At 51.3% G+C, this 21,915-nt stretch overlaps 10 protein-coding genes across 10 annotated transcripts; 5 read left to right on the forward strand and 5 right to left on the reverse strand.

Moving 5' to 3' along the window:
• Nucleotides 1-218: 218 nt before the first annotated feature.
• Nucleotides 219-2,525, forward strand: CKM354_000509800 (uncharacterized protein; the record flags this gene model as incomplete). Its single annotated transcript, XM_044800357.1, has 1 exon — nucleotides 219-2,525. The coding sequence occupies one exon, from the start codon at nucleotides 219-221 to the stop codon at nucleotides 2,523-2,525; it is 2,307 nt and encodes a 768-aa protein (XP_044656292.1).
• A 520-nt stretch (nucleotides 2,526-3,045) lies between these two features.
• On the reverse strand, nucleotides 3,046-4,230 carry CKM354_000509900 (TFIIH/NER complex subunit TFB4; the record flags this gene model as incomplete). The annotated part of the gene is made up of 1 exon (XM_044800358.1): nucleotides 3,046-4,230. The coding sequence occupies one exon, from the start codon at nucleotides 4,228-4,230 to the stop codon at nucleotides 3,046-3,048; it is 1,185 nt and encodes a 394-aa protein (XP_044656293.1).
• Nucleotides 4,231-4,967: 737 nt separating this feature from the next.
• Nucleotides 4,968-6,435, forward strand: CKM354_000510000 (uncharacterized protein; the record flags this gene model as incomplete). The annotated part of the gene is made up of 2 exons (XM_044800359.1): nucleotides 4,968-6,035; nucleotides 6,094-6,435. The coding sequence occupies 2 exons, from the start codon at nucleotides 4,968-4,970 to the stop codon at nucleotides 6,433-6,435; spliced, it is 1,410 nt and encodes a 469-aa protein (XP_044656294.1).
• Nucleotides 6,436-6,784: 349 nt separating this feature from the next.
• Nucleotides 6,785-7,449, reverse strand: CKM354_000510100 (uncharacterized protein; the record flags this gene model as incomplete). Its single annotated transcript, XM_044800360.1, has 2 exons — nucleotides 6,785-7,270; nucleotides 7,375-7,449. The coding sequence occupies 2 exons, from the start codon at nucleotides 7,447-7,449 to the stop codon at nucleotides 6,785-6,787; spliced, it is 561 nt and encodes a 186-aa protein (XP_044656295.1).
• Nucleotides 7,450-7,941: 492 nt separating this feature from the next.
• On the forward strand, nucleotides 7,942-9,082 carry CKM354_000510200 (uncharacterized protein; the record flags this gene model as incomplete). The annotated part of the gene is made up of 2 exons (XM_044800361.1): nucleotides 7,942-8,652; nucleotides 8,723-9,082. The coding sequence occupies 2 exons, from the start codon at nucleotides 7,942-7,944 to the stop codon at nucleotides 9,080-9,082; spliced, it is 1,071 nt and encodes a 356-aa protein (XP_044656296.1).
• A 519-nt stretch (nucleotides 9,083-9,601) lies between these two features.
• Nucleotides 9,602-10,767, forward strand: CKM354_000510300 (uncharacterized protein; the record flags this gene model as incomplete). The annotated part of the gene is made up of 2 exons (XM_044800362.1): nucleotides 9,602-10,426; nucleotides 10,480-10,767. 2 exons carry the CDS (start codon nucleotides 9,602-9,604, stop codon nucleotides 10,765-10,767), a joined length of 1,113 nt encoding a protein of 370 aa, XP_044656297.1.
• A 3,020-nt stretch (nucleotides 10,768-13,787) lies between these two features.
• On the reverse strand, nucleotides 13,788-15,105 carry CKM354_000510400 (uncharacterized protein; the record flags this gene model as incomplete). Its single annotated transcript, XM_044800363.1, has 3 exons — nucleotides 13,788-14,447; nucleotides 14,508-14,642; nucleotides 14,695-15,105. 3 exons carry the CDS (start codon nucleotides 15,103-15,105, stop codon nucleotides 13,788-13,790), a joined length of 1,206 nt encoding a protein of 401 aa, XP_044656298.1.
• Nucleotides 15,106-18,188: 3,083 nt separating this feature from the next.
• CKM354_000510500 (uncharacterized protein) lies at nucleotides 18,189-18,575 on the forward strand (the record flags this gene model as incomplete). Its single annotated transcript, XM_044800364.1, has 1 exon — nucleotides 18,189-18,575. The coding sequence occupies one exon, from the start codon at nucleotides 18,189-18,191 to the stop codon at nucleotides 18,573-18,575; it is 387 nt and encodes a 128-aa protein (XP_044656299.1).
• Nucleotides 18,576-18,880: 305 nt separating this feature from the next.
• Nucleotides 18,881-19,921, reverse strand: CKM354_000510600 (uncharacterized protein; the record flags this gene model as incomplete). The annotated part of the gene is made up of 3 exons (XM_044800365.1): nucleotides 18,881-19,051; nucleotides 19,113-19,271; nucleotides 19,418-19,921. The coding sequence occupies 3 exons, from the start codon at nucleotides 19,919-19,921 to the stop codon at nucleotides 18,881-18,883; spliced, it is 834 nt and encodes a 277-aa protein (XP_044656300.1).
• A 623-nt stretch (nucleotides 19,922-20,544) lies between these two features.
• On the reverse strand, nucleotides 20,545-21,213 carry CKM354_000510700 (uncharacterized protein; the record flags this gene model as incomplete). The annotated part of the gene is made up of 1 exon (XM_044800366.1): nucleotides 20,545-21,213. One exon carries the CDS (start codon nucleotides 21,211-21,213, stop codon nucleotides 20,545-20,547), a length of 669 nt encoding a protein of 222 aa, XP_044656301.1.
• Nucleotides 21,214-21,915: the final 702 nt, after the last annotated feature.

A 21,915-nucleotide genomic window follows, 5' to 3' on the forward strand; every position in this document is an offset into this window, starting at 1 on the left:
GGGTACAGCGAGAGCAGGACAGCATGCTGTCATCAATGCCTCCTGCCTTCGCAATGGGAAGTTGTGAATATTGTCGTCAGAATGAGGTCCGCCCGAGCCTCAGATTATCGATTCACAGCGGAAGTTCCCGTGCGCCCGCATGACTCGGTGCTCCCAGACCTCAAGATTTCGCTGCACAACTTGACTGCACCACGACACTTTACTCCACTACAGCCAAGATGCCCGTCGTCAAAGGAGGAGTCTGGACGAACATCGAGGACGAGATTCTCAAGGCCGCCGTTTCCAAATATGGTCTCAACCAGTGGGCGCGTGTGTCGTCGCTGCTGGCGCGCAAGACCGCGAAGCAGTGCAAAGCGCGATGGACAGAATGGATTGACCCTGGTATTCGGAAGATCGAATGGAGTCGCGAAGAGGACGAGAAGCTGTTGCATCTGGCCAAGTTGATGCCCACGCAATGGCGCACAATCGCACCCATCGTTGGCCGAACCGCGACGCAATGTCTGGAGCGCTACCAGAAATTGCTGGACGAAGCAGAGGCGAGAGAGAACACTGAGTTTGGACTCGCGGGCCCAGATGGAGGTGAGACACAGGCGCCGAGTGCAGATGATGTCCGAAAGCTGCGACCGGGTGAACTGGATCCAGATCCAGAAAGCAAGCCAGCGCGACCTGACACGATCGATCTGGACGAGGATGAGAAGGAGATGTTGTCGGAAGCCAGAGCACGTCTAGCCAACACGCAGGGTAAAAAGGCAAAGCGAAAGGCAAGAGAGAGGCAACTGGAGGAGAGTAGGAGGCTGGCTGTGCTGCAGAAGAGGAGAGAACTGAAAAATGCGGGTATCAATGTCAAGGTTACCACGAAGAAGAAGGGTCAAATGGACTACAATGCCGACATTCCCTTTGAGAAGGCGCCGGCGCCTGGATTCTATGATACACAGGACGAGATGGCGCAGAATGAGCGGGAGAGGGAGGCTTTCGATCCGCGAAAGCAGCAACTGGCTAACAAGCGCAAGGGTGACGGCCAGGATCAAAATGAACAGCAATCGAAGAGGCGAAAAGACGATGGAGGCGCCAGTGCCCATACTGCACATCTCAAAGCGGCACAACAGCAACGACTCAGAGAGGCAGAGCAGAGTAGCAAGCGCAGAGGACTGGTTCTTCCAGCACCACAAGTCAGCGAGAGCGAATTGGAAGATATCGTAAAGATGGGAATGTCAGGCGAGAGAGCACATCAGCTGGCGGAGAATAGCGAGAACGATGCTACCCGTGGTCTCATCGGGAACTACTCCAATAACATGGTTGGCGCTACGCCTCTACGAACTCCTCGAGCAGCGCCGGAAGAGGACCGCATACAGAACGAACTGCGAAATGCCCGACTACGGACAGAGACTCAATCAGCTCTGCTTGGTGGCGAAAATGTAGATCTCGCTGAAGGCGGTACAGGCTTGGAGGGCGTGGCGCCCTCTAAGCAAGTTTTGCATACACCAAACCCCATGGCTACGCCTATGCGCGGCCAGAATGGTGCAGTTGGTGCCACTCCTATGCGAACGCCACGAGATAATTTCCACCTCAATCAAGAAGATGGGTCGATGCAGCTCGTCTCACAGACTCCTCGAGACATCCGGCTGGCTCAACAAGCATCGCGGAACTCCTTGCGCGGAAAACTTGCATCCCTTCCTAAGCCACAACAAACCGAATTTGAGCTCGAAGCTCTTCCTGAAGAGCGTGATGAAGTTGCTCATGCCGCACAGGTTGCGGCTGAAGACGCAGCTGTCAGGGATGCCAGAAATGCAGAGCTCAAGCGCGCACAAGATCTCGCCGAATTCAAACGGCAGACCAAAGTAGTGCAAAAGGGTTTGCCTCGGCCGAAAGTCGTCGACGTGAGTGCGTTGCTCAAAGCAGCACAAGCTATCGAGGACCCTATCGAGCGCAGCATCGCCGAAGAATCTGCCTACCTCATCGCCAATGATGCCAAGAAGTTTGGCGGAGCACATGTCAACGGAAAGCCTAAAGCAATTCAGCCATTCTCTGAGGACCTCATGCAGCGTGCCGAGATGGAAATAGTCCTCGAGATGGGCCAGGATGCTGATCGCAGTCGTTTTGGCGAAGCCTTTGAGCAAGAATGGGAAAAAGCTCACGCTTCAACAATCTTGCCAGGCCTGGCAGGATACGCGGAAGATGAGCTTGACGAGAAACAGCTTCTTACAGAATCCTTTGACAATGTCCAAGAGACCATTCAGAAGGTTTCTGAGAAAGGAAGCGCGCTGGAGAAAAAATTGGCGAAGCATCACGGGGGTTATATTTCGAGGAATAAAGTGCTGCGGACTAAGATTGTACAGGCTGCAGAGGCTTTGGAGAAAGTCAAGTTACAGCAGACTCTGTCGAGAGACAAGAGTGTGGCGGAGGAGGCTGCTATGGTGGGCAGGTTGGAGAAGTTGAGGGATGAAGTGGCATTGGTGAGCCGGAGAGAGCGAGAAGCGCAAGAGACGTTTAGGAGTAGGAGGGAAGAACTGGAGGGCTTGGGATAAGCTGAGGTGAAATGGACGCGATGAATAAACATCGCTGCATTCAGCCCGTTCTGCCGCCTACTCGAAGCACGCAACATGCCAGGTATCTACCTAGGCCTTCAGGTTCCATGGGAAAGACGATGTCTTGTCGATATTGTAAATTTTTATCATGCACTGTGCCACTCTTGGCCTTGCTAGATTCATGCACCTCACCAATGCGATGTGCTTTATTGCCGCCTTTCCTAGACCCCGCAAAGATTGTACTTTTGCTAAGCAGCTCCCATAGCTGGACGGCGATGCGCATTCACGCGCACAGCTGAGCCAAGTCCAATCAGCGTGAGAGAGCACTGCTCAAGCGAAAATCCTCCGTTGGCACACTAGCCCCGGCAAGATAATGTTGCAGCGAGCCCGGGTTTGCTCGTAGTCCACTACGACCCATTAACGCGAGGAACCTGCAGAAGCCGCTGCTACTGCTGCTGTGGTCTGAGATCCCACGTCGACATTTCTCAGTCTTGGGATCAAATTCTCTTTATCTTCTGCCTCAAGGCATCGGCGTCGCGGCTCTGCTGTCCGGAGTTCCACTTCCATCCATTCCCGGAGCTCTCTTCTTCTTTTTCTTCTTCGGCTTTGGCACAACAGCCGGCTTCTGTCCATAATTCGTCATTTGCAAATAGCTGCCACATGTTAAGCATGTGTTATCGTGCAGAGATGGTTCGCAGAAGATACTGAGGCATATCGAGCACACGAACCCAATGTCCACGATTCGACGATGGCAGAAACATGCTGCGCGGAAATCGACACCGGAGTCCCCTTCACCAGGCAGTATGAGATGTCGACGGGCTGCAAGATCGGGGAGATAGGCTTGCATGAGGAATTGTAGGAGTCCGGCGCGAAGTTCTGGTGTTGAAAGAGAGAGGTAGATTCCACCTGTTGCGTCGGCGGCTTGTTGGAGAAAGATGGTGTCACCAGAGATCTTGAGGATGTCGATGGGGATGGAGAGGCGTTGACACGCGAAGATACTGTTCATAATAGGGATGTACTGATTTGCTAGGTCGCCGGACACAGACAGTATCAGGAGACGAGATGTCAGGCCGGAGATGTTGGGTCCTGAGCCAGCAGCAGATGACGCGGAGGCTTCGTTGCCGCCAGCGACTGAGGACGGGTCAGAGTAGTTAAATTGTTGGGCTGAAGAAGAGCCCGATGGTAGACTCGCGGTCTGTTTGGAGATGTATGCAAGTGCTCTCGTCAAAGCACCCGCCATCATAGTTGCAGGAGTTGACTGGAGTGCATCGGGAGAGGTGCTTTCCACTAGACGGCGCAGATTCGTGGTAATCGCATGCTCAACATGAGCAAAAGGTCGGTATTTGTTCGCATCATCTGGCGGCCGCACCAGACCTCCGCTGCCAGCTGTGCCGTCGTCCATCATTTCAACATCTTCGCCATTCGAGGTGCCGTTCGCGGTCGCCGACTGTGCTTGTGTGGGAGTTGGGTAAAGCCATTCTGCTCGCTCCGAATGACTTGCAATGACTGCTACGCGGTTTGCATGATTGATGGCGATGTGAGCGTTGATGAAGACAAGCAGGTTGACGACAACCTTTTGGAGCGATAGCGAGTCCTCAAGTAGTGCCCAGGCGTGAGGGTTTGTGTCCAGGATTATTGTCAACAGGGATGGCGCTTCTCCATCGTGTCGCTGTCCACTCCGCCCCGTCGCATCGACTTCGTTCATACTGCCTCATAAACAGTCCGGCGTTGATGATAAAAGGTAGTGAATGTTTGATGTACCTGGCTAGGTGAAGTAAAGCGAGCGCAGACTTGTGACAATGGCGGAAGTCGTGGGGCGGAAACGCTCAAAACGCTCCCCGTCCGATGACCCTACAAAACTGAATGTTGTGACTAGACGACACTCTAACCTGGAGTCTCACAAGTGCTGTCCTTCGAACGTCCCTCGGAACGCGAATCCCTGAAGATGGCACAAACTCATGCCGCAGAGAAGCTGCCGCTGCAGTGGCTTTTGAGCCAAGCATTAGAGGTAGTTTTGCCGACAGTGACGTCCGTCTTCAGAATGGCTACTGAGTCCGCAGCGCCGTAGCCGCCAGCTCCAATCGCCATTGGTGACACAGCGCCCCGCGACCTTCAACGCATCGCACATGCCCGCAGTCTCGAAGCAGCCAAGGCTCAATCTCGGTCTGCTATAAAGCAGTTACTTCCGCTTGGTCACGACGCGAGTTGAGCTTGCTCATTCCTTCTACCGCGGGTTCACCGCTTTAGGACAGTAAAGCCGTCGCCACTTCTGCTCAACTTAAGCTGTACTTTCCTCCCCTCCAAAGTCGAATCTTTCGTGCTCCATCTCTCGGACGGCATTCGAAGATCCAGAAAGTGCCCGTCTGCGTCAAGGAGCTCTATCGAGGGGACAGCGACGGGATCTGGCCTCAAGCTTGGCACAACATCTTCACAACAGTCACGATGAGCAGTTTCAAAGGCAACGGAGGCTCTTCAACTGTGGTGCTGGAGCCAGTAGAGCTTCAACCTGTGCAGCTGAAGAACGTGTCAGATTCGAAACGCCCTTCGCTCTCTGGACGCAGCCTGGCCTCGGCAAGTAAGACCGATGATGAAGACCGCAATGAGACGCTACCCTCACCCACGACCGCGCCCGAAGAGCAAGCAGAAAGATGGAATTTCCCGCGGGTGAATATCTGGAAAGTCAGTTGCACGTTCTGGGCAATGGTGATCATGGGTCTCAATGATGCGACATATGGAGCCATCATCCCATATCTGCAACCTTTCTACGGGCTTGGCTACACGATTGTGTCTTTGGTGTTTCTGTCACCATTCGCTGGCTACACGCTGTCCGCGATTTTGAACAACACCATCCATCTCCGATTCGGCCAGCGCGGCGTAGCGTTCATTGGACCTTTTTGCCATCTTTTGGCTTACATTATCAACGCTCTGCACCCTCCCTTCCCCGTTCTGGTGATCTCATTCATCCTAGCTGGCTTTGGCAACGGGATCCTAGATGCAGGCTGGAATGCCTGGATAGGAGCAATGGCAAATGCAAATGAGGTGCTGGGCCTACTGCATGCTTTCTACGGCCTTGGTGCCACGATTGCCCCTCTCATTGCCACCACAATGATTACCAAGGCTAATTTACCGTGGTATTATTGGTATTATTGCATGATCGGGTTCGCAGCTATAGAGCTTGTTGCATCTGTTCATGCTTTCTGGCACGAGAACGGAGCCAAATTCCGTGAACGCCACGCGCGTACTTCCGATGCGAAAGGCTCAAGACTACGTGAGGCGATTGGAAAGATGCCTGCTGCACGAGTCACCTGGCTTTGCTCGATGTTCTTTCTCGGCTATGTTGGCGTTGAGGTCGCGCTCGGAGGCTGGATTGTCGAATTCATGATCAGGGTTCGTGACGCGGCAGAGTTCGCAGCAGGAATGAGCGCAACTGGATTCTGGCTTGGTATGACTGTTGGCAGAGTTGTTCTTGGCTTCATCACACCTCGAATCGGTGAGAAGCTAGCAATTATGGTACGTGCTGCATTAGTCCCACGTGCACTCACCGGCTGAGACTGATTTTTCTGCTTAGATCTATCTCCCCATCGCCATTGGCCTCCAGCTCCTGTTCTGGCTCGTCCCCCAGTTCTATGTCTCCACTGTAGCCGTTGCACTTCAAGGCTTCTTCCTCGGCCCCTGCTTTCCAGCAGGTGTAGTCGCGTGCACAAAGCTGCTTCCAAAGCATCTCCACGTTAGCGCTATTGGTTTCGCTGCGGCTTTTGGCGGCAGTGGTGGAGCCATATTTCCCTATGCTGTTGGCGCGATTGCACAAGCAAGAGGTGTTCAAGTCTTGCAACCCATCATCCTGGCACTTATGGTGGTCATCATCATTCTCTGGGCCTGTCTACCGAGGATCAACAAGAAGAAGGACTGAGGTTTGAACATTGAGAAAGGCGGGAGTCAAAAGCAATACTCGTTAACCCAAGATTTACGAAGTAGTCGAAGTATGCTCGAAAACAGGCACATGGTATGTGCGTCTCGTGTGATATGCAGATCTTGATTGTTGACTGCATGAAGATATGGCAGAATCCACATATGATCATCGCAAAAGCACGGAAGAATGTAACGTGCAGTATGCTTCTTGCATACCACGCACGCATTACGAAGCGATCAATCTTTTCGTGCAAATGCACCATTCGGCGATCGAAAACTATGACCGCTTGTTGATCCAAGTCTCGTCCTACAGAACATGCAAGTGAGTGCGATCTGCCACCCACACTGCCTCAGCACTCCGTTTCTGATTCTTCGTCTTGATAGAAAGTCATACTGCTCACCACATCTACACGGTCGTCCGAGATCTGATTAGGTCTCAAGCTACCCGATATTAGTTCGAGGCCAAGGGAATCAAGGTCAAGACTCACCCGCTCGCTTAGCTGCCGTTCATTCATCCAAATCCGCTGCTCCACCACATGAGGGCGTCGTCGGAATAGTAGCCAGTACGTCCTTAGCACATTCTGAGGAACTCCGGCACCAATTTCTTGCAGCTCTCTGTGATACTGCTGCAGAAGCTTGCGCTCAAAACGTAGCGCCGCGCGGCTTATGGCATCCGGGCCCTGGATAAGCACCTCCATGCGCCAGCCATCTTTGACTCGTAGCTCGGACAGCTGATCCCGCTGTTGTTGCGAAAGGGTCTTGGCCCATATCTCTAGAAGTTCCATCGACTGGAACTCGAAGATGGCCTGAGAGTAGTAGAGGTCGAAGCCTTGCGTCTGGTCAAGCGATTCAGGTTTAGCTGCCATGGTAGACGGTATTTGCTATCGTATGGCACGACTCCCTGACTCTCATCCAGGAACGATTCGATGCCTTGCAATACGGTATACTCGAGGATCGTGTTACTGAGCTCTGGTGGAAGGTCCTGAATCCTGTCTCGTAGACTGGGAGCATCCATCATTGCTGCTGGACGGACGGCAGCCTGTGATGCAGAGTTGGTATAGGTATGTGAGATGTCGAAGACCGCTTCTCGGCGTCAGAGATGTGATGGAAGAAAAAAGAGAAAGCGAGCTAAATTGTGGTAGGTTACTGAGCTTTATGTCTTGGCACTACTTTGCGTGGCCTCAAAAGTGGATATCGGGCTCGTGAGGTCACGGAACACTTGCCCCAGCCTTCTGTTGTTGTCCCAAATATCAAATCAACAAGATGAATTCTCACGGGACAATATGCCATGACTGGCTGCGCCTTCGAGTGTTTCCAAGGTCTTGAGCAATCACTGCGAGCGAAAACGCTACACGCCAATGTGTCTAGACGCTTGCGGTTGGGGCAATTTGTGTTTGATCTTTGTACAAACTGAAATTGGAGGAGTCATGTTGGCGACTTGGATATATGACCAGCTCTCAGCCCGTTTCCGAGCAATTTCATCAGAGGCTACAGACGAAGCTGAACCATGGCAAGCACTCGACGTTCCAAAGTTATGAACGCCGATGAAGATGATTCCTCGTCAAGAGTCTCTTCGTCGAAAAGCAACTCTATGCCACCAAAGCGTGGACCAGACGACAAGCCGCAGAAGCGTCCCAGTGCTGCAATTCCATCGGACCAAGATCGCGCAGAGTCTTCGGCGGCTTCTGATGGAATTGGATCGGTGCCTGCTAATGACAGGAATGATGTGCCACCACTTGCATACCCGGAGAGACTGTCCTTTGAAACCATCAACGCAGCACATGCCCATTTCCGCTTCCCGAAGGAAGTCGTCCCCACTGAGGGCACTGACAATGCCGAAGAAATCGAGAAAGATCCAGAAAGAGTCAAATCGTATGTCAAGCGCATACTCCGCGCTTGTATGAGTGCACTTTTTGAGGACCAGCCAGAGAGCAGCGACATTAGCCCAACGCATTGGCAGTCAGGGAAGACGAAACTGGAACGAATGATGAGGAAAAGACTCCCAAAACAGGATAAAGGGCAGACGAAGGAGAATTTCTCTGACAAGGACTACAAAAGACTAGAGCTGATGGTGTGGATGCTCCTGAGCGAGATCTTCGATGTGCAGAAACAAGGCATCACTGCTCAAGCTCAAGCTCGTGTTGAGGACGATCCAACGGCCAAGTTGAAGCAGATGAAGTGTTCCGAACGCATCGAAAGAGTGATTACTGCTATCAGAGTAAGTTACTCACCAAATACATCCTGCTGTCCGAGAGCTCCACTTTTGTTGCAACTACTGATGCCCACAGACTTTGCCCAACACCGCGATAGATGTACTGAAAGGGGAGCGCCACGACATCCTGGCGGCAGCGCCGGAGTTCTCAATCAAGCAGAAAACCGGTTACAGGAGTTCCAATATGAGAAAAGCGGACGAGGCCAATAAAGGCAAAACCGCGAGGAAGACTCTGGACGAGCAACAGCAAGCCAAGCAAGCCACGGGAAAGCAAGAGGCGCTCGAAAACGGAAAGGGGAAAGATGAAGCGAGAAAAGAAGGAACAGTCGAAGAGGGAACGTCGGAAGACGAGCCCTTTGAAGATCCAGCACGCGAGCAAATACGTCGAGAGGGAATTGCCGAGCTGACTGAGCTTATCAGAGATCAGGATGAGTAAGTTACTGGAAAACCAATGATCCTGGCAATTCATGCAGCAAAGAGCGCAGGGGCAGGGACAGGAAATCGTATTCCAATAACACTCTATTACGCCTTCGTACTGCTTCATTGGGCCGAGGAGCAGAAGACCACAGCCTTTTCCGGAAAGTGGAAGACTTCAATGTAAAGTACAGTTGCGTCTCAGAGTGCTTAGCGAACAAGTAGTGCTCTTTCATCGTATAAGCGAGCGGGCGGATCGGCGGCCGTTGCATTTCGAAGATCCGTCTGGAGGCATCTGCAATCAGCGGGAAAAATAGTGATTGCAATGGTTGGTGTGCGACTGCATGCGAAAGAACAGGTATCTCGACATGTCCAAAGACTCCCAGTCGGCTCCGTACATTACCAAACTCAGTTACTCTTTGTGCTCGATCTTTGTGTAGTCTGGATCTGAACCAAGGAATGTTTGCTATTTGGCAGATATAGCTATGTAACGACTGGTCTCTTTGGAAAGGGCACCAAGAACCACCAGCAAATTTGCACCATGGCAAGTGGTCGACGATCTCAGACTATGAAGCCCAGTGGGGATGACCAGATATCTGGTTCTTCTTCGCTGCCTCCCGTTCATCCGCTCCGGACAATTGCAGGGGAAGGCAAACGAGAGAAGCGCCCAGCCAGCGTCGAAAACTCAGATCAAGATCGAGCCGCCCCTCTGGAGAGCAACGATAGCTGCTCAGACCATCCAAGTCGAGATCAGTTCGATGATGAAGAGAGGGAAGTGTATCGATACATCCCCTACGGGAACATCAGTCTCGTAGATCCATCAGGTCAGAAAGAGCAGAACTTTCTAAAGACAATTGGTGATTTCAGTCAGCTCCCAGGCACGCAGAATGTGGAACATGCACAAGAGCCATCTCCCAACCGCATAGACAACTACAGGTACAACAGACAGCTGAGATACAGCTCCATCTTTGAGGCACGCGCAGGTTCTCGTTTGAGCGACCAGACTGTACCGTATATTGGATCTGATGACATTGCCGCCATCAAGAACGATGTCTACATACCGAGATGGGTTGTCAAGCGCATACTCGACGCTTGCCTCAGTCCATCTATTCCGCAATATCGACCAAACGAACATTTTGACGAAGCAGAGTGGAAGAGGTGGAATGGAAGACAGAAAGAAGTAGTGCGGGAGATCGTCAAAGGTGAAGGTAACGACCCAGAAGCTATGGCTTGGCTTCTTCTAGAAGAGATCTTCACTGTGCAAGAGAGAGGCATCATGGCCGACACCAAGCGTATCATCCCTGATGTACATCTCTCCCAGATCAAATGCTCAGAGCGAATCGACAGGGTCATCGATGCTATTGAGGTAAGATCACCACGTCAAATCATACAGCGACCCCTGTTCGCTAACACAAACAGATCTGTCCACTCGCTGCAAAGGACATGCTGGAAGGTAAACGCAACGAGCAGCTGGCTGCCGCACCGGAATGGTCGGTCGCGCAAAAATCGGGGTTCAAGAGGAACAATAAGAGAAAAGCTAACAAAACGAAGAAGAGTAAGGAGACAGGAGGAGCCAGCGCAGTCAATGACAGACAAGCCAAAACGAGGCCGAAGGAGCAGGACGCGGTGATTGAGGAGGTTGACGGAGAGGAGTCGAGCGAGGAAGAGGAGCTTGAGGACACGCTCGAAGAGAACATGCTGAAGTAGGAGACGCTCGGAAAGATCATCGGCAGGAAGTACACAGAGTTGTTTCTCAGAGATCACTCTACAGTATCTTCATGCTGCTTCGTTATGCCAGAGAGCAGAGAGTTTCTCCGTTATCTGGAGAATAAGGAACTTTGATACGAAACATGCTGGCCTCTCAGACAGCGCCCAATGGCCTAGTCGTGCTACTTTGTCGGATCGGAGAGCAGAGACTTGCACCTTTTGTCGGAGAAAGACAGCCTTCAATGCAAAATGGAATTATCACTCAGACAAACTCTCTATAGCACCATCGTGGTCGAAGGTAAGCAAAGAGGCAGTGAACGCCATGAATACAGCAGAGAAATGTACAACTCAATGTGAATTAGAGTAACGTCTCAGGCATCTCGTTGCCGCAACATCTGGCTTAGAGGTAAGCAAGGCGGCCTCGAAATGCCTCTGTTATTCAGAGAAAGATGAGATGTAACGTGGAATTGCGATCAAGTCTCCGGCGATGTTCTACGGCACAATCGTTTGTTTCGTTACGCTAGGGAGCAGAGACCTTCGAATTCTCCCGGAGAGAGGTATGAGACACACTCGCGTCTCGAACAGATCTTTGCGGTAGCATCTGGCCTAAAGTCAACCACAGGGGCAGTCAATGTTCGTTTGCCTCGGAGAAAGACAGACTCATTATGCATTGTCGTCTCAGACAGATCTCTGCAGCGTCATCCACAGAAGAGCAAAGCAAGGAGGCTGTGGCAGCTTTGACTGGTCCAGAGATAGAGAAGCTCGGATGCAAACTGCGGTTGTTCTCAGACAGACCCTCAAGTCATCGCCTGGACGATGGAAAGATCAGGAGGGAGTGAAGGACTCAAATAATCTGGAGATAGACATGCTTAAACAGGAAATGCCATTGCTCTCAGGCAGATCTTTGCAACATCACCTCGGCCAGAATTCAATAAGGAGGCAGGGAAGGCTTTAAATGAGTCGGAGAAAGACAAGCTCGATCACGAGACGTGATCACTCTCCGAAAGATCTCTAGCACACCATCCGGTCGAGAGGAGAGTTAAGCGGCAGGGACGGCCTCTTGGGATCTGGAGAGAAAAGGATCTTGAGTTTCTAATACATATTATAGTCGCATCTCGAACAGATCTCAATAGCACCATCGGGGTCGAGGGGAGGCGGAGAGGCAGTGAGCTCATCCAGTAACCCCGAGAAATCATCAAGTGATTGAGAACGGCTAAGAGAGACTAGAAAGTGACAGACTCTATCGCAGAATACAATTACTTCTCAGAAATATCCCTATACCACGACCCGAACTGAAGGCAAGTAGAGAGGCAGTTATAGCCTTCAACAATCCAGAAGACGCCCAGGACGGCTATTGAAAAGATGTTCTAATCGCAGCGTATAATCACATTTCAGGGAAATCTGTATACCACAATCTGAACCGAAGGCAAACAAAGTGGCATTGAGAGACTCAAATAATTCAGAGAACCCGGCAAATGGCTTTCGAGAAGACGTGTGCTATCGTAAATCTCTACCGTGTCTCAGCAATATCTCTATCGCACCATCTGAGTCGAAGGGAGACAAAAAGGCAGCCAGAGGCTTTAACAATTTAGAGAACGCGTCAGATGACTTTTGAGAAGATATATGCAATCCTAGAATACCATCACGTCTCAGAATCACGCCTATTGCACCATCTGAATTGAAAGGAGACGAAGAGGCAATGAAAGCATCTGACGATTCAGAGAAAGCCTACAAAGGTTTTGACACAGACAAATTCAGAGGCAGAGTACGATTATGTCTCTGGAACATTTATACAGCACGATCTGAACCGAAGGCAAGCAAAGAGGCAATCAAAGCATCCATCAGTGCAGAGAAGCATTGAACGAGGTCGATATAGACAGATTTGAACGCAGGGTACGATATATCTCCGAAACATTCATACATTGCCATCCAGGCAAGATGACGTGAAGTAGCAGAGAAGATGCAAATAATCCAGAAAGCGTCTGAAAGGATTCGACATAGACGAATTTCAAAGCAGACAGCACCAGTGTTTCCAACAGATTCCGATCCCACGATCTAGGTACAACGGAATTGAAGCAGCAGAGAAGATCCAGAACGAACCAGAGAGCGTCTCAGAGAATATCGACATAGCCAAATTTTAAAGCAAGAAGTACCCGTGTTTCCGAGAGATACTACAGAGACGATCTGAACTGAAGGGATGTCAGGTAGCTGAGAAAAGCCAGAACGATCTTGAAAAGGCCTCAGACGAGTTGGACATAGACAGATTCTTAAGCACAATGTACTCATGTTTCCAACAGATCTCTCTGGCACGATCCAGACGAAAGGGATACCAGGAAGCAGAGAAGACGTTGAACGATATAGAGAGTGCCTTTGAAAACTCTGACATAGACAGATTCCAAGGCAAATGTGCTCGCGTTTCTAACAGAACTGTATAGCACGATCTGGGGGAAAGCGAAGCAAGGAAGCAGAGAGAGCCTAATATCATTCGGAGTGCCCCAGATAATTCGGAAACAGTCAAAATTCTATGTCAAATATACCTATCTTTCGAACAGGCTTCTACAACACGATCTGAAGGAAAGGCAAGCAAAGAAGCAGAGAGAGCCCGAAATTATTTGGAGTGCCCTAGATAATTCGGACATAGTCAAAATTTCAAGGCAATATATACTCGTAACTCGGACAGATCTTAAGAGGACGATCTGGATAGAAGGAAAGCAAAGTGGCAACGAGAGTATTTAGTATTTCAGAGAAAGCTTATTCCATAGCAACTGTACTGCCTACTTCTATGAAGAATCATCTCTATACGGCACCCTGCTCAAGACTATTACAATTCGATGGAGTGAATAATATAGCAGAAATGTAGACCTCAGCCGGTTGGATAGTATAGAGTACGATGCGAGTAGTATGTGAATTGACATATAAATGCTTTTTGTAGCGACTATCTCCAAAAATGCCGACCTTGCGAAATGTAGAACTATCATATAAGAAATCGGCTCAAAACTTTTCGATGATCAAACCAGTATTCACTCATATTGATCGGTAGGCTCATTCCAGTCAATGTTCCCATTTTCCCCTGAGTACGTCGTCGAGCCCCAGCCATATGACGGCTGAAAAGCCGGCATAAGGCCGGTTGCGTACTGAGACTGAGAAGATGGCATGGAGAACGAGAATCCATCAGTGTTCCCCTCGTTGCCAGTTCCAAAATAGCCCCCTTGAGACCAGTCGACTGCCGAGTCGTGTCTGGTCAGGTTTGCTCCGTAGTTCTGGCCGTTGCCAGCGTTGCCTTGGAACACATTGAAGGACCCGGTTGCGAAATTGTTGTAAGTTTGTTGTGGGAGAGACTGAGTGAATGACGGCAGAGCTGGAGTGCATGGGTGATTTTTCGGCAGTAAGGAGGGAGCGTGGTGACCTCGAGCCATGGGAGACATTGTAGGGGTCGAATGGGATTCGGCGGGATTGGCAACGGCCAAAGGAGAAGGCTGAGCAGCGTTTTTGCGCTTCTTTGTTGGCTTCTCGGTGGTTTCAGCAGCACGCTTCTTTGCTGCTTTCTGTTCCTTGGTCTTACTGCGACGCAAGTTGGATTGTCTGAATCCATGCTTCTCAACCACCATAATTCCAGGTGAACCCACGAATCTCTCGAGGTTCTTTCCATCGAGCACGTCGCAAACAAGAGGAGCACAAGTCTGCAGAATATCGTCAGCGCCTGAACAACAATTGAATGCGAATTGTAAAAACCTCCTTACGCTCAGAACATCACAAATCGCATTCAGCCGATCTGTGCATTTGATCTCATGATACTGATCCATGACCTTCCGGAACTTGTCTGGCTTCCAGAGATCGACGTGCCATCCATATTCGTGAAGCCAGAAGACTTCTTGCTGTCCTGCACATTAGCTTATGTTCCAAATCGGCCTTGCAGAGGTAACATACCAGAAGAAGTCTGCCCGTTTTCTCGGCCTGGTGAGAGATCAGGTCAGACTTGATGATCTTCGAGTAAATTTCGTTCTTGAAGATTTGGACGTCCTCTCGCCAATCCGATTCGCTCTGCTTGATGCAGTCTGGTTTCTCGGGATCGTGTGAGAGCACCCGAACAAAAGATTCCAGAATTTTGTTCAGCCAAAAGGACTCGTTGTTCTTGACGGCGTCAAGATCGTCAGTCTCCGGAGCGCACACGACACGGCTATCTCGGTCGGCACGAGCCTCCTCGCAGGTCGAGAAGTGGCGGAGTCCAATGTACTGGTCGGCCATTACGGATGTGAGGGACAGGTTCGAAGGAGCGATAGTGGGGCCAGGAATACTGGCCGCGGCCAGACCGTTGGGTTGCACACTAGTGGAGTTCATGTTGACACCCTAGATCTTTGCTTGATGCTTCAGACCTGGAGAGAGATTGCTCCAGATGTCGGAAGATGCAGATGTCGGAAGATGTTGAGGTTGAAGATGAAGATGGAGTTCAAGATGAAGTGGTCTGCAATGGTGGGTTTTGTGCTATGCGTGCGCTTCGATGCATGTGTGGTGAATCCAGGCTCCATGAAGCATATGTGAAGCATCTGCTATCAAATGCTGTTCTTGGCCAGTATGTGTAACACATGTGTTGCTTGTGATTGTCGGATTTGGCCAGCGGGCTACGGCAAGTAGACACCGACGGGGTGAACAACATCTGCTCAAGGCCCCCGTGACAGAGCACATGTCTCCAAAGGATGTTCGTAGCAGTGACTTGGATGCCAAGAGTCTGCTGAAGGAGGCTGGTAGTCACTCCAGTATTGTCACAGGCCAGCATTGTTGCGAGGATGGGTGAAGCATCGGTATCCAGACCTGTGAAGTCGAAAAGCGCACGCATCTGCCAATGCGATAATAGCAGATGCCCGAATAGCTGTAACTTCATCAGCTAGCCATGGCTTCACAGGAAGGGTGCCTTATGTCAATTCGGTGACTGGGAACAACGGGACTGGGATCCACCACTAGTGAATATAGAGGTGCGGGAGGATGCAACGACTATACAATACACTGTATATACAATCGCAGGATGGATGTCGTCGTAAAGGGAATGCTTCCAGCACGACCGATAGTTTTCCGTAGCTTCTGGTATGTAATTTGAACAATTGAATGCTCGTTTGCTCAATGAGCAAAACCCAATTAATCTGTATTTGTCAGGTTCTTGGTGAAGCAGTACATTCTTGGAATCGTCGGAGATTGGAGAAACGCTTCACAATGGTGCTCTTTGGTCGTGCATGGAACGTAACAATATGAGTGCTACTCAAGCTATACGACTGTCAGACCTTGGGAAGCAATCATAGTCTTAGTATGTCTGGAGTCCGCGGGCGTTTACATAACAGTTCGAGTCAAGAAATGTTGTTGGTGAATACGCGCACAACTGCAGTTCTATGCGTCTCAGATCCAATCGAATATCCATGCAGCACGGCGCCATTTGTACAAAACTCGGCGAGATTGATCACGATTGTCCTAGAATTTGCTGTAGCCTTCGTGCCTGGCCGTTTAACGTCGAAAGTACACCTCACTGCGTGCCTGCAATGCTTCTTGATGAGCAGGTGGAGCACGATGATTTGATCAATCTTATGATCGAGCTAGTCCTGCACTACCGGATGTGCATGTCCGGGAAAAAGTGAAGACTTTTTTTGATGCTTGTCTGCAAGCGATGCTGCGAAATGGCGGTAAGGGCATGGCGGAAGCCTTTATGTGGGCACCTTTATTTGCTTGCGTATAGCGTGCAGAGGATGGGCTTTTCTGAGAGCGTTGATTGACTGGTCACTGGTGGATGGCGCGCTTAGGGCTCGTGTATTCCGCCCTCTTCTGCTGTCAAGTTAGCTGCGTTAATGCGGACCGCAATCCTGCCTAGGGCAAGGATTCCAGCCACAAGCCAATGCCTAATGCCTCCGTTTCATGCCGTTGCGGCACATATCGAGAGGAATTGCGGTCGTGCCGGTCGTGAAGACTTTCGAGGAGCATTTCGAGGTTGGCGATGTCCGAGACCAGGAATCGCAGCGTCATTTCCATGGAAGAGAATCTTCAGCGGACAGAAGTCCGATAGTTGTTGCCGGTCGCACTGGGCCAACGGCGAAATGTCGATCTGGCGCAGAGCACAACTCTGTACAGTATAGTCCTGCAATATGCAGATGCGGCACGATTGAGTGCGGCAGATACTCCCCGCACGACGATTAAAGTGCCGAAGATGGGACCTAGCTCCGATTGCTCAACAGCGGCTGAAAGGCTCAACGACGAGGGACGAGCGCCATCGCCAGATCGCGAGGAGATGGTGGTATGCGGCAATCAGCACGAGCGTCGGAGGGCAGGCTGCAGAGGTCTTCGCAGTCGGCTGTCCCCGTGACGGCGAGCCCGAGGCATTGCCGCAAGTCGTCACCACCCGGGCAGCGACGGCGGGCGTTGCTGACCGGGCCGGGAGTGGCGGCGTGGTGTTGAGGGCGGAATTGTCGCAGGGCGGTGTTGTCTCGCAGTCGGCAGCAGGTCCATCCCAGCATCACACAGCAGACTGCCGCCTCGCCATGCATGGACGTCCCGCGCAGTGCTCGTGCGTCGTGTCATCACACACATCAGCTCGAGCTCCAGACGTGGTGGTGGGGTGGGCGCGAGCGCGATGCGGCCCGCCGCAGTTGTGGGTGCTCATCCCACAGGGCTTCGACTTGCGCTCGGCTTGCGAACTTTCCCACCAACTTCACTTCGCAACACAACACAATCTCCGCACTCTGCCCTCCTCTACCGCCCCGAGCGTCTCGCCAGTCGAGCGAGTGAGTGGGAGCGCACCTTCTGGCAGAGCCATGGGTGATTAAGTCGCCTTACAAGGTAAGCCCGTCTCCAGAGCCGCATTCAAGCCTTCGTCCCACCGCGAGTCACCTGCCACAAGGGCCAAGCACTTGGTCAGAAGCACTTTGCACGACGAGCATGTGTGAGGCATATGGGCCTTGCCACGCCTTTCACTACGGACTGGCTCCCAGCACAATGGTCCACGAAGCTGCCCAGTACCTGGTCCGACCAACAAACAGCCCAGTGGTCCCTGCCGACAACACACGGATAATAGACTTCCCATCACCCGAAGCATGGCCGAGCAACCACAATCCTTCCGCGATATTTCGAGCCTTTTCCTTTCTCAGAATGCACTCAAACATGGGCACTCTGTGTCTGACAAAGAGCACGTTCTTCTCGCCACCAAAGTCGCGCGCATACCTTTGATCACAATCACCAATTCTGACCCATTGTTGCACAGACCGCCGTCGACATCGACAGCGGAGAGCGAAAACATCAACAGACCCGATTCTGCTGTTGCATTTACTCGTACAAGTTTATTTGCAGCGACTTTGGCTGTTTCACGACCAGCATCACGACCAGCAGCACGGCCACCATATCGAAGAGACGCCAGGACTTCAGTCATCCCAGCTCACATCAGAACCGCCATGCCACAAACACATCCAGGCCTTGTACGGCGAGCCACACAGGCACTTTCCCTCGAACAAAGCAGCTCTGCGCCAAATGCTCCGACACACTGGCATGACGCACACCACCGACAGTACCTGCTGCTGGTCTGGGACAAGACCGTGGAACTTGCTGCAACATCAAGCAAGTACCCCCAATCGAGCTCATCCCACCTTCACTCAACCTACGTAACACTCATCCGGAGATTCCCCGATCTCGAACAAGGAACTGTGCCTCTAACGACGGACTGGATGGAGTATGTGCTCGGTGTAGCATTACGACGTCCATTTTGCACAGCTGAGAGGATGGGTCGATGGGAGGTGCTGGCCTCTAGCGGTGGCGCTCGAGGAACCTGGGGTCCTTGGTGAGCACGAGAGAGCTCTCTGAATGTTACTGGGAGTTTTCGAGGCGTAGCGAGCGGGCGAGGCGGTATGGAATGGCCTCATGCTGGTTCGAGCCCAATATCCGACAGCACTACATTTACTGCGATTCTTCAACATGCATGGCGAAATGGAGGCATAGCGTTGTCACTACTTTTTAGACGCAGCTCAAGGGGGTTTTACTCGGCGCAGCACAGAAAGCATGATTTACATGAGGACATGAAAGGCTTATGAGGAATGAATCCAATTGGGCTGTCAATCAAGACGAGGCCCGGCTATGAAAAGCATAGCTATCAGTAGAATGATGAAGAGAGATCGAGAATATCTCGCACTAAATCAGATGGCTGAGAGCCTCCTTCACAGTCTGTCCATTTTCCGCCATCTCGAATGCAGCGGATCTCGTTGTTGAGGCGAACGGTACAGCTTTTGGTGACGCCGACTGATGCCGAGTGGTTGAAGCTGGCCTGTGTCATGTTAGCATTTACTTCGATTTAATTTCAAGCGCTGTCCGTCGTTGATACATACCTGCAGCCGCTTCACAGCAAGCTCGCCGTCGTCGTTGCTGGTACACTGGTTCACGCGCTCGAAGTCGATACCATGCTCCAGCGCACAGTCCTCCAGCAAAGCTCGCTCAGGAATCTTCTGATACTCTCTCGTTAAACACATTGTGAATCCGAGGTAGATCTGGTGAACGCACAATTAGCATCGTCTCACGCCTTCCAATAATGTACTCATCGTGTTCGGCTGTGGCCAAAATCGCCACCCGAAGGCAACAAGGACAAATTTCCAGCCCGAATCACATCTCAAAACGAATTGTCGCTCAGACTCACCTTTGGATCCGGATACAAATGCGCCGCACACAACTCAATAATATTCCCTAAACACTCCTCCTGCCCGTGCATACACTTCACCCCATCATCGTGATCTGTAATAGACCCAATATACGACAAGCGGAAATCCACTTTATCGGAGACCTTCTGCATAGCAGGCAAAATCATATCGTGTAGACAGTCTTTCGCATCGGGGCATTTGGACATGATGTGAGCTTCTAGTGGAACTCGAGTAAGTCCATCGTAAGGCCAGGAAGAGTTGTCGTCGAAGGTGTCGAATGTGATGAGTACCATCATCAAGGCCATAAAGGTGAGGAGGAGCCCTGTGACAGAGAACATGATGCGTTTGTGCCAGGTGCCGCTTGTTGTGCGGCTCCAGGCTTTCATGTAGCGGCGTTGGGCGGCGAAGACATCTTGTTGGAGTTCGGAGAGGGAGCGTTCAGTTTCGGGTTCGGACTCCGTAGTGGGCAGGAGAGGTTGCTTTTCTGTTATTTGCGAGGCCATTTCTGATGATTGTGATGATTGTGCTGGTGGTCGTAAGAGAAGAGGCGAAGCTGCAGTTTGTCAGATGTTGGAAGTGGCGATTGAATACAGAGGTACGAACAGGGATGATGGCGAGCTGGTCGGAACGTCGGAGTCACTGAATCGGGGTTAGCGTCCTTCTGTCACCTTGACGACTTCACGGCTTTGTTGAGCAACGACTCATCGTTTACATGTAATGTCGCATGAATCACGATGGGACTGATGTACAGCTGGGAGTCAACGCCCAATATCAGTGTTCCACATCACTTTTGCTAACTTTGGGTAGAGCCATCTCAGAATTTTCATAAGTGCAGATACATCGTTCTGCCTAGTCGCTGAGATTCTGCTCTCCCAAATGTCATCAAGTATCCGCTCCATGATCAATACAGGCCCATGACCAAAATAAAACCCCAAGTCCTGGGAGCTGCAGTGTACAATGCTCCCGTTCCCGGATCAAATCTGCCCACGAGCCGAAAACATTATCTCCAAGAAAATGGAACTTGCTGTTACCGTACAGTCCACCAAATGTGCCAGAAGCTCTCTGCCCAGCTCATCGCGCAGCTCTCTCGGTACTTCTCCACTCCGAAGGCTCGAAGAGCAAAGTCTCACTCATCCTCAATCCATTTCGCCATCTCGTTGATGATCTTCGTGCGAAGCAGGAGATCCTTTTCCGCCACTCGGAGCCTAGCCCGGGTTCTTGCTATGAGGCACTCCCTCAACACCTGCTTGTACTCTGCACGCCTCAGGGTGTCATCATGAAACTTGACGACCCCATCGTGCTCAGCTTGGAGTGCGTTTCTAGCGTCCCTCAGCTTCTTGCGCCAGGTACTCTCGTCCCGTCCGACGATGTACCTGATGGACCTAGATGGATCTCTTGCGCAACTGACGATCTCCTCCAGCCGCTGCTTGAGTTGAGTATTCGGCATAGCCTGTTTCGCTTGGCGCCGGAAGACCAGGACATACTTCGCCCTGAGTCTCTGCTCGACCTCAGCTCTCGGCAGCCACTGCTTGAACTCCTTGAGGTAGTATTGCTCTTCGACTTCATCAACATCGATTACTTCCTGACTAGGTGGAGTAGGACTCAGAGACCGATAAGCTGGTTCGGCGACCACGGAGTCATCCTCGTGATTGATGTCATGATCTTCGTCGGCATATTTGGGACGCTCATCGTCGGACGCCACATCTTGAACAAACAGCATGTCGCTTCCATGCTGTCCGCTCACAACTGAGCCAGAACGTTCGAATGCGCCGGAGATAGGAGTCGACTGGTTCATGTTGAATTTGGGTGGCAGAAGAGCTGCTCTTAATGCTGATGTTGAATCAGAGATGTTGGCGTTACGAGGCTTAGGGCCTTGTGCTGAGAAGCTCCTCCTTGGATCTAGAAAGTCCACATTAGCTCTGTCGCTCGATCAAGGGGAAGACTTGCATGATTCTGGGGATGTTGCGTACTTGTTTGCCCCTGGGTCTTCAAATACCGGAGGATATGGCTCGTGTTGCAAGTCGTAAAATGACTGCTTGCAGTTTTGAGCTTGCGAAAGCTGCAGAACTGTTGTGGTGATAGATGGTAATTTGCCAGAAGCTGGAGAGTCAGCGCCTTTTGATTCGCAGGAGAGCGTAATATGCAAACCTTCGGGCGAAGCCGAATGCAACGTCGACGATTTCAGACTGTCGGCGGTGGCAAGTGTCGTCTGCAAGACTTGTTGCACTGTTTGCAGTGTTGGTTAGAGGCGATCAAGGTCAAGGGTGATAGTTTTCAAAATGAACTCAGTCAGGACGGAAGTACCACAAACCTTTGGAGAACGCAGAGGTATCCGGGCAAAGGCTGCTTATAGCAGGAAAGTCCTTGGCTGCTCTGCTCAACGACGAGCAGGAGAAAGTCTGCGAGCTGAGTGATGTGTGCGGCTTGTTGGCGAGGACTGCAGGTGGGAGGTAGAGATGTGAGACGGCTTCTCGTGTTTGTGGTCAAAGTGGATGTG

Source organism: Cercospora kikuchii (assembly GCF_019650295.1).
Source record: "Cercospora kikuchii DNA, contig_00003, whole genome shotgun sequence".
NCBI classification, from domain to species: Eukaryota; Fungi; Ascomycota; class Dothideomycetes; order Mycosphaerellales; family Mycosphaerellaceae; genus Cercospora; species Cercospora kikuchii.